Source organism: Humulus lupulus, chromosome 2 (genome assembly GCF_963169125.1).
Source record: "Humulus lupulus chromosome 2, drHumLupu1.1, whole genome shotgun sequence".
Taxonomy (NCBI): Eukaryota; Viridiplantae; Streptophyta; class Magnoliopsida; order Rosales; family Cannabaceae; genus Humulus; species Humulus lupulus.
The window spans coordinates 40,953,777-40,965,827 of NC_084794.1; the positions used below are offsets into that span (position 1 = coordinate 40,953,777).

The window sequence follows — 12,051 nt, forward strand, 5'->3', positions numbered from 1 at the left end:
CTATATTTATTGTGCAACTCTTGTTTGAGAGTGATCAACTTAGGTGAGAAACAAACTAGTTTTAATTCCGGAAGGGTTAGAATTAGTGGAAATGCTTGATTGATGCATGTTGATAACTTTGTTATTGATTAGTAGATAACTTAGGGATATTTTATTCACCTTGCAAACTTGAAGGAATGATACTTGAGATTATGTTCTTGAAATGAAATTTAGCATAGGAGTATGTGAATTTAATTGTTGGAACTTTCACATGAGCATTTGGAAAAATGGCATGTGCATTAAATTGGAAATCCTAGTTACAAGAGAACTTTGCTATGAACTTTATTGCAATATCAGGGGCAAAATTACAAATTAGGGGATTTGATATGCCTAACTTTTATCATAATATTAATCACAAGTTGTCATTTTCTAGCTTTAGTATTCAAGACCTATTTTAATTCTATTGTTTAGTTTTTTTTAGTTCAATTAATTAAATCATCAAAAAAATTAATTGTACCCCAAATTGTTTGGTGTTAATTTTTACAATATTTGTTTGGCAATCCTTGAGAAGACAATAAAAATTACTTTTACTTTATTACTTGTTTGACGATTGTGTACAACTGCACACACTTATGAAAATTTGCAACAAACATCAAGTCTCTGCAACATCAAATCAAGCCAATCTCACTTTTATGTAAAATAACTTTTGTGATATATATATATATTTATAAAGGTATACATTTATAGTATTTTTTCTATCCTTACCTATCTATTATATGTATATATAAATATATATAATATTAGAAAAGTTGTGTTGCCTACCATGATTTAATGTCTATATATAATATTATATGATATTAAGTTTTAGGTTTTAGTTTAAATTAGATATTGCTTAATTTTTTATAAATGATTATTTGTTTGTCTATTTATATGGATTTGAAACGTGATTATGACTTTTTGTGTTTGAATATTTTCATATTTAAAATATATGTATATAATTTAATAAATTTGTTAATATTATATAATTAAAAACATTGAGAAATACATTCAGATGTGATAAAAACAAACAATCTAAATATTTCAATATAGATTCAGAGAAGATATCTTCTTATTCAGATGTGCATCCAGATTGAGAAGTCTTGATCTTTAAAAAAAAACAAATGAACACTTAGAGATACTTGTTGCTCTTCAACTGAATTTCATTAAAAGTATATGACTTAACCCTCGTGTCTAGTAACAACCAACATTAACTCTTCCTAGATGCGACTTTTAAGTCGTTAATATTGTAATTATTCCCTTATACCCATTAAACTCTACACTTGATGTATAAAAGCTTTGAGTTGGGTTGCCATCATTAGGAAATCTATTGGCCAAAGAGTTTTATTCCCATCTTTAGTTTGAAATATTGAATTAATTCTTATTATTCATCGTTGGATAAGAAAGTGTAACCCATAAATCCCCAACAATAAAAAATCTTAATTTCTAGCCTCCTCCTTCAAATTGTTTGAAGCTACTACTTTGGAATGAGATTGAGATTTACAAGCCTTGAATCTTCATGTTAGTCAAGTTTTCTTGATGAAGATCTTGGAGAAAACTAGTAATCTTGAGAGCTAGAGAGAGTGTAAGGTTTTAGAGAGAGGGGAGAGTGATCAATTCACCAAAAGCTCAAGTGACTCTTTAAATAGTATAGGTACCCAAATTAGACTCAACCAATAAGATTAAAACATTTGATTTGAATTTTGGAGCCAAAAATACGTCACTGTACGGACCGCCCAGGCAACGCATCGCCTGGCAAGTGGGCGATGTATCGCCTATGTAGTGATTCAAAGGACCAGCGATGCATCGCCTCCTAGAGGCAACGCAATGCAGGTCTCTTTGACTTGGTGCTCAAAAATTTGTCTCAAAACATCCTCAAATGTCTCTAAACTTTTTGGGTACTCTTATATACTCCAAAGAAATACTCTGGACCCAAAAAGATGATTTATAGATACATATACCAAAAGTCAACTCTCACATGTTGGCTTTAGTGAAAGCATTATGGTTTTTGCACCTCTTCATACCTAAGCAATTTCACTATGTATTTAACCAATCATAACAGTTTTTAGAACACACATTATGTGCCCTAAAAGAATTTTTTAAGGCGCTCAATGAGAGTCCTAAAAGTATGGACTATTTAGGACTCCCAATGCGCGTCCTTAAAGAGCATGTTGAGTGCCCCTAAAATTTATAAATGGTCAAGTGTTCCATGTTATTAGAACACACAATGAGCGCCCTAATAAAATCTTTTTAGGACACGGAATGAGTCTCTTTAAAAGTTATATTTTTAAACTTTTTAAAAAATTAATTTATATTTATATTTAATTATAATTTATATGATAATTACATGTCCATAAATCTAACTGAGATCCAAACTTTGAGCTTCAATTATACACATTAAATAAAAACAAAATTAACTAAATTAAAAAAAATTATCCCCAAAGTGTCTCCCTCTCCAAAGCACATGCACACAAGAAAAACATGAGAAAAGGATTCCAAAATGAAATTCTTGTTTAATATGAAATCTTAAGTTTCAATATTTTGTGAATGTCATCTTTGTTTTACTGAAAGAATTAATAGACCAAGTTTCTCACTAAGCAGTGACAATTATATAGCAGCTCAAATATACCTCAATCTGCAACAATATTAGCATATAGGGGCAACTAAGATGAAAAACTGAACAATAAACACATGTACTAATAAGCAACTACAAACAAGTACAATAATAACAGAATAAAACAATATGTATAACTGTTTTGTTTATTAATTGCTAGGCCTTAAAAAGATTACTAAAAAAAAGGCAATAAAATCACCATATCTACCTGCCTCTTGAAATGTGAAATAAATGTCAGGACTAAGTGAAAATAACTATGGAATAATCAGAAAATAAATTTCAAGATTAATCTATTAACTCCACAATTATACATATGAACTAATAACTATAGACTAATCTGGACCTTCCCCTTGATGCATCATTTTCACAAACACTTACAAGGCATCGTATATATTAATATAATATATATATAGTTGTTGAATATAGTACCAAAATGGAGACCAGAAATTAAGAACCCATCAAACATATCCATAAATGAATCCCACGCATTGTACTCCTCCCCTACCACTAACCAGGCCATAAAATAGTTTCAAGGGGCACATAAGACTAATATCAAATCAATTCTCTATCATCATGGCACAAATCATATACATATAGATAAATATATAGACAATATATAACTCGCCTCAGAACCAGTAATGAGAGAGCTTTTTAGTAGGAAACAAAAGATTTGGTCATACCTGACTCCCTGATCGATTCTATTAGAGAACAAGCTTGCAGTTCATCTCAGTCTCAATTGTTTCTTCTCACTGCCTGAACCAATTCCCTTTTAATTCCTCAATTTATCAGCCGAGTTAGGGCTATGTTGTAGTACACCAATCTACAAACCACAGTAAGAGCTTTATAAAATAATGCAAGAACAGCAACACGAACTCAGATTGTAAATTCAACAGGAGCTTTATCAAATAATCTACAAACGACAACACGAGCTTTATAAGACCAACACTTTATAAAAGCAACAAGACAGTCTCATAAGAAATCATTAAAAGGAAAAATAATATGTCCATGAATTTATTTAACGTGTAGAGCAATATACATACATAAAGCTATAAAACAGTTGTATATTTATAAATTCATATCTCTACATCATATCAATACAAAGACACGGACTGAGATCACTAGGAATCTTCGGAATCAATGATTTTTTTTTTAACATGTAAGGTAAGATATACACAAAATTATAAGCTGTGTTTTTACAAATAACTTTAGAATTAATGTACTAAGAAATGCACACATAGTGAGAAGACATTGTCCAATTCGCTGAAATGTTTCGTACTAAATCCACCACGTACAACTGAAATTGTGAAAAATGTAATGATGAGCATTCTTAAACAAATTAATTTTAGATTACGAATAAACTTGTACTTAAAACAGAGATGCATCAAGTAAACCCACCACAAAGACAATGAACCAAAGCAAGTTCTAAACTTTTAAACAAGAACGCCACGACCACCACCCTCACCTTCGATACCCACTGCCATCGTTGAGCCCCACGGACGACACCTCTACCAACCACCCTCGTCTCCGCTGAAACCCACGGATGGCACCTACGTCGAGCACAAGATCCGTAAAAATGAGTCATTACTCCATCGAAAAGACATTTATGGTCAGAAAATTGAGAGAAGGCTCAATAAAAAGAAAGGGAGAAGTAATACCTTAACCCACTAATGCATGCACATCGTCGTCGACTCGTTAACACCGCCTGCATGCCTCAGTAGACCCATTAGCGTCACCGCCCACGAGTGAGAAAGCAAGAGAGATCGAGAAAGTAGGTGTGACAATTCGTGTCATAACGAGTTGGCATGTCTAATTGATCAACCCTAACCCAAATTGTTTATATTTTGTGTCAAAAACTCTCAACCTTAATCCGACTTGTTGTATTCTCATGTCGGCCCGTCATTTTCACGTGTCGACTAAACTCATCTAAAACTACATATAAATGGAAATTATTAGTATCACATATTTGATTTATTTTACATTTTTTATTGCATCAACTTTTATCACTCATTTGACTACTAATACACTACATATAGATGGAAATGATTAGTATCACATATTTGGTTTATTTTACATTTTTTATTGCAACAACTTTTATCACTCATTTGACTAATACACTACATGATTAGTATCACATATTTAATTTATTTTACATTTTTGTTTAATGAATTAAATAATTTATCACAAAATATCAACACAATAAAGAAATTTTTAATATCTATTAATTATCAAGTGTAGATTAGTTATGCTATATTATTATAGGAATTATCTTTCTACTTTAGATTTAACTTTTATAGAAAATAAATAATATTTTAACTATAAATTAATAATTTCAATGATATAATGAACATAAAGGAGTCAATTTGTGTCAATTTCGTGTCACGTGAGTTGACCCTAACCCGGCCCAAAAAAAATTCGTGTCAAATGGGTCCAATCCGTTTTCGACCTACACTTAATTTTTCCAACCCTAACCTTCAAGAGTCGTGTCATTTTCGAGTTGTTTTGTCGTATCGAAACTCGTTTTACCACCCTTACGAGGAAGTGAGAGTACGAGAGTGACAGTGAAAGAGATATTAAGAGGGTGACTAGAGGGAGAGAGCTAGATTGAGAGGGAGTGAACGAGAGAGATTGAGAGAGGGTATGAGAGGGGGTATGCGGCTATTTGAGAGGGAGTGAGTAAGAGATGAATAAGGGTAAGTTTAGGGTTAGGTTAATATTTGGTTTTTGGGATTTTTTTTTTCAAATTTAAAAATTTAGTTAACTGATTTTAGGACCTACTTTGAGCATCTTTAATATTCTCTTTGAACACTCAAAGTGTACTCTTAAAGGTCTCTACAGAATCAAATTCCTTCATAATTTTTTAGGACTCACATCAATAATTCGAACGCTTATTGTACGTCCTAAAAAGTATTTTTTGAGACTCTTATTGAGTATCCTAATAAGTCCAAAATTATTTTTAAGTGCTCACATCCAAATACGTGTCCTAATAAAATAGTGACCCATAATGTGAATTTTGTAGTAGTGTAACTTCATTGCATTGGAAGATAATTTCCGTACTCAATGCAAAATAATAGCAAGTTGGCTTGAATTTATCGCTCCATTGGAGTGTGTTTAGAATTCGCTCAGGATATTTCGAGCTCAAATTCATGTATAGCTTTGCTCGTGTGGTCAATTATTATGACAGGCTTTCCATCATTATTTCAATGCTTGAAATGTCTTGTAACTTCATATGCTATTTATATATTTTTGTTTTATAAATCCAAAACAACTTCTGTGTGGCAAAAAAGAACACAAATATTGCTCAACTACACGATCTTTTTCACATTTAATACTTTTATTATTGTTTTTCCCCCTAGTTCTCGTTAATAATTATGATTGAAAGAAAGGAAAAAACAATGGGAGGACACGAACTTGTATTTTGTTGTGTGTTGGTACTGTCAAAATATATTTATTCAATCAATGATATAATATAGAAAAGTTTGGATTAATACATTTAATAAATATACTAGCATCAGCATTAAATACATAATTTGTAGTCGTGCCTTATCCAATACCATTACAACAAGTAATATTAAATAGTAATAATAGTAAAGATTAATTCATAAAAATTATATATACACTTTGTAAGATTATTTCTTATAATAATGATATATTTATTTGTAATTAATTAAGTTCTTAAAATAATAAAAAATATATATATACATAACTGTGATTTCATCCAAAGTAGAATTACTACATTTTGGCAATTGGGCATTTAAATTTGAAAATTTTGTATCACTGGGTGTGTTTACGAATAATTAAAAGAAAATGAATAAAAAAAACTCCATGAAAATCAACAAAGTTTCAATGACAACTTAATGAAGATGGATTAAAATTTGCATTGGACATTTCCTACCAACTTTTCTAGCAATTTTATTTTTTCAAAAAAGTTGTATATGCTAGCATGAGACTGACTGAGGACCTCAGAGAAACTTCAACCTCATGCAAAGGCAACATACAGATCTATATCCAGGATCTAATTGGGTGCCCTCTCATCCATAAGACTGAAAAACCGGATAAGGTGATAAGGACACGTGGCAGTCACTCAGATGCCTCTCCATTCCTCTACAAACTCACACTCTCTCTCTCCTCTCCTCTCCCGATCTTCTTCTCTCTCTCACTCTCCACACCCAAAAAAAAAAGAGAAGAAAAAACCATGGCCTCACCAACGCTCGTAACTCCCACCTCACAGCCTAAACCCCTCCCTTCTTTCAAACCCAAGTCTTTCTCCATCTCCATCTCCGCCTCCTCCACCCCAACCACAAGTGCCGGAAGTTCTGCAGTTCCATTCCGCCGCCGGGAATTCTTATCCCTCGTGGCCACCGGAAGTGTATTTCCGGCGCTGATATTTCCGAGCAGACCGGCGCTTGCGGGTTCGGACGATGAGTACGTGAAAGAGACGGAGGAGGTTATCAGCAAGGTGAGAAGCACCATCAATATGGACAAGAAGGACCCCAATGTGGCCGCGGCGGTGACGGACCTGAGAGAGAGCTCGAATTCTTGGGTGGCCAAGTACAGAAGGGAGAAATCTCTATTGGGCCGGGTCTCGTTTAGGGACATGTACTCGGCCCTTAATGCCGTTTCTGGACATTACATTAGTTTCGGCCCAACAGCCCCAATTCCAGCTAAGCGAAAGGCAAGGATTTTGGAAGAGGTCGAAACTGCCGAAAAGGCCCTTTTAAGAGGCAGATGAAATATTTCAAGGGAAGCAACTTTTTCTTTTGTGTGCTTCTTTTTTTTCTTTTCCATTTTTTAATTTATAATATTTTACTATGTTTAAAGTTGAACTGTGGAATTTGAGGTCATAGGAGGATATTTTTACTTGTTGAATTGCGAGGATAAAGTATATAAGAAAAATGAACCTCATTATATATGTATTTGTGGAATAATTTGTGAATATTCCTTTTTTGTAAGTTAAGAAAGTATATTAGTGTTATAATTTGCTAAATATTATGATGCATTACTTTGAAAAATTACTAGCGGTGCACAATGTGTGAAGAATCATTTGTTAAATATATTTATCTATATTTGATGAAAAACATTACGTAGTGTTGTTGTCTTGTACAAATACTTTGACAAGTTGCCAAGTCCCCTAACCTAATGACATATGTGATAACAAAAGATTTGGTTAGTATGACGAATTGGCTCTCAAGTTTTCACACCTGGGATTGCTTTGTTTCATCATATAATGATTCAACTATATGCCATATAAAATGACTTTGATGAATAGTACATTCTCATCTCTTTAAATTTAATCCTACTAAATACATCAACAAATAATTATAATGCTAATTAAGAAAAGGTCAAGTTACTAGACTTGTTCTAAGATGAAGTTGGTTGCTTCAAGTTCCAAACAACATTATTGTGCCGAAATTGATTCCATAAAACAATCCTAGATGTTGGGAAACTTCCCTTATGCAAAGTAAGGTCCATCACTCTCTAGAATAACATTACTTCATGGTTTGTAACATGTATCTTTCTCATATATTTATATATATATATATACATATATATATTTACAAAGGGAAATTTTAATATGTAGGCTTGATAAAAGTTATAATTACAAATAAATACTAAGCATATTAAAATTTTCAAAATAATGCTAATTTTTTGTACATTACCCAAAATGCCATTTTCACTTCTTCCTCATTCTCATTTCTCTCTTCTCTCTTCTCTCTTCTCTCTTCCCTCTTCCCTCTCTCTCTCTTATTTCACTCTCTCTCACCTCACAACACCACCACCACACTAAATATTATATTTCGAACAGATTTGGACATGATTTTTGGGTTTTTTTTGCGATTTTTTTCAGATCTGAAACTCTGAAATCTGTAAAAAATCGACACTGCTCGATGGTGGTTCGATGGTGCTCGATGCCAACTCGATGAGACCTTCAAAATCATGATTTTTCATGAAAAAATGACTTAGCTCGATGGTGGTTCGATAGTAGTTCGATAGTGGCTCGATGGTGCTCGATGAGACCTTCAAAATCATGATTTTTCATGAAAAAATGACTTAGCTCGATGGTGGTTCGATGATAGCTCGATAGTGGTTCGATAGTGCTCGATGGTGCTCGATGCAATTCTTGTAAGAGACATAATTTTTCACTCGGGTGTCCGTTTGGGGTGATTTTTTTTTTCATTTTGGGTATTTTTTCAAGATCTACATGTTTGACATGTTAATATGCACATTTTGGAAGTGTAGCACTTGTAAAAAATAGAAAAGTGCAAACATACCTCATGTTTAAGACATCTTTTGGTATATTTTTAAGTTTTAAACTTCCCAAATGTGCATATTAACATGTCAAACGTGTAGATCTTGAAAAAATACCCAAAATCAAAAAAAAAAATCACCCCAAACGGACACCCGAGTGAAAAATTATGTCTCTTACAAAAATTGCATTGAGCACCATCGAGTCATTATCGAGCTACCATCGAACCACCATCGAGCTAAGTCATTTTTTCATGAAAATCTTGATCTTGAAGGCCCCAGCGAATGGTGGCTCGATGGTGCTCGATGCCAGCTCGATGAGACCTTCAAAATCATGATTTTTCATGAAAAAATGACTTAGCTCGATGATGGTTCGATGGTAGCTCGATAGTGGCTCGATGGTGCTCGATGGTGCTCGATGCAATTCTTGTAAGAGACATAATTTTTCACTCGGGTATCCGTTTGGGGTGATTTTTTTTTTGATTTTGGGTATTTTTTCAAGATCTACACGTTTGACATGTTAATATGCACATTTAGGAAGTTTAAAACATAAAAATATACCAAAAGATGTCTTAACCATGAGGTATGTTTTCACTTTTGTATTTTTTACAAGTGTTACACTTCACAAATGTGCATATTAACATGTCAAACGTGTAGATCTTGAAAAAATACCCAAAATAAAAAAAAAATCACCCCAAACGGACACCCGAGTGAAAAATTATATCTCTTACAAGAATTGCATCGAGCACCATCGAGCACTATCGAACCACTATCGAGCTACCATCGAATCACCATCGAGCTAAGTCATTTTTTCATGAAAAATCATGATTTTGAAGGTCTCATCGAGCTGGCATCGAGCACCATCGAGCCACTATCGAACTACTATCGAACCACCATCGAGCAAAGTCATTTTTTCATGAAAAATCATGATTTTGAAGGTCTCATCGAGCTGGCATCGAGCACCATCGAGCAATGTCGATTTTTTGCAGATTTCAGAGTTTCAGATCTGAAAAAAATCGCAAAAAAAACCCAAAAATCATGTCCAAATCTGTTCGAAATATAATATTTAGTGTGGTGGTGGTGTTGTGAGGTGAGAGAGAGTGAAATAAGAGAGAAAAAGAGGGAAGAGAGAAGAGAGAAGAGGGAAGAGAGAAATGAGAATGAGGAAGAAGTGAAAAGGGCATTTTGGGTAATGTGCAAAAAATTAGCATTATTTTATAAATTTTAATATGCCTAATATTTTTGTGTAATTATAACTTTTATCAAGCATACATATTAAAATTTCCCTTTACAAATAAGTACACACGTCTTTTTTAAGTGTCAACAATTAAAAAATCTTAGTAGTAGATAATACAATGATGTGCCTTTATCTTTTTTAAAGCAATGGGACTTTGTTAGGACAAGGATTTACAAATATATATATATATATATATATATTTATATATTATGTGTGTATGTAATGTCAACACTAAGAAAAATCACTTGGCATTGACGGGGCAACAAGATGAATAAATAAATGAATCTTAGCTTAAAAGAGCAATTTATGGGCGAGAAACATGGAGAGATAAGGCTTGACCGATATTGGTCTTGAAAATGTGATGTTTCTTTAGAGAAATTTCTTTGAATTAGGCAAATAAAAGATGAAATTGCATCTTGTCATAACCCAGAATATATATATATATATATATATATATATATAAGGATCATGGGCTTGTTGAATTATTTGAAGTCTGATCTGATCAGCAACGACAAATTACGTGGGCAGATTAGTAGAAATTCAAAAGGATAACATTGATTGACTTAACATATAGTTTCAAAGATCACGATCTCTTCTAATTCCAAAACATCCTGATTATCTTTTTAAATTTTAATATGTCTTTATATTTTTAGTTAATGTAATTGTAACATATAGTCTAACTTTGTGGGTTACTAATTTTATGTTCCATGCATATATATATATATATATATATATTCATGTCAATAGAGTCACAAACGAAAGGAATTCATAATTATAAAGAAGAAAACCATTAACACATGATGACATGAATGTGCCATTTAAAACTAAAAGTGAGAATGGTTTAGACCATAATATAATAACAAAATTATATTTTTCCCTCCTCTACCACTTTTAAATATATTATAATTTGTTAGGTTTTTGTAATAAATATTGGCATAGTAGTTTTTGTTTATTTATTTTAGAAAAATGCTAAGAGACATCACTGGTGCCCAACACCACAAAGAGGTAGCATGTCGTTATTGGTGGAATCTAATATCAGGTTCTACACATTTGACTTTAATAAGAATTATAGAGTGTCGCTAACTAACTATAAAGTGTCACCCCATGTGGTGTTAGATACCTTAAGATGTCAAATAGCAAGACTCTTTATTTTATCATGCAAATGTATTACTTTTGCTTGGGATTTAAATAAGAGAAACTAATTGCACTCGTGTTTTGACTGAGGAAGAAATCCCCATACAGGAACCCTTCAAAAAAGTCTTACCTCAAACAAATTTTACATTAATTTCATGGTGTTTTTCTTCAACTTCAACCCACCATATATATATATAAATTTGTTAGCTTTAAATAACAACACCCCTTCAATTACGGTAGGATAATAGAAATCTATGTACCTTTCTGCATTTGAATTTGTATATAATAGAGTGGACCTCGTCAAGACTTGAAGGATCTTAATTATGACCATATATACTTTGAATGACCAAACTATATTAACATATTATTCAAACAAACCAAGCAATCGATATCTATATAATATGCAATGCTGTTAATGCGAACACGTATTACTTGGAACAGAATTTAAAGAAAAAAATTTAATAATAAATTATAAGACTGATCTTTTTTTTTCTTTTGCTGGAAATTATAATACTGATATGAAACCAATTACTTAGAGCACTCTTGATTAGTGCTTAAAAATGATATTTTATTAAGTTTAAAATTTTAATTAATATTACCTTGAATTTATTGTGATATATTTTTCTAATGGAAAATATTAATTCTAATTTAATTTATATTTAATTTTCATAAAGTATGTTACATTTTAACATTAATAAAAAGCAAAAGAAAAAAAAAAGGAAATAAAGTAATTAAAGATGGCATTTTTAAGGAGTACTTGGTTGTTTTTCCCTTAGCAGCCCATAGCCTAGTCCGAAGAAGACGCCCA

The 12,051-nt window shown here is 32.3% G+C and overlaps 1 protein-coding gene across 1 annotated transcript; it reads left to right on the plus strand.

Annotated features, from left to right (window-relative positions):
- Positions 1-6,758: 6,758 nt before the first annotated feature.
- On the plus strand, positions 6,759-7,641 carry LOC133817715 (photosystem II repair protein PSB27-H1, chloroplastic). The gene has a single exon (XM_062250295.1). The coding sequence runs from the start codon at positions 6,822-6,824 to the stop codon at positions 7,356-7,358; it is 537 nt and encodes a 178-aa protein (XP_062106279.1). The 5' UTR covers positions 6,759-6,821; the 3' UTR covers positions 7,359-7,641.
- The last annotated feature ends 4,410 nt before the right edge of the window (positions 7,642-12,051 follow it).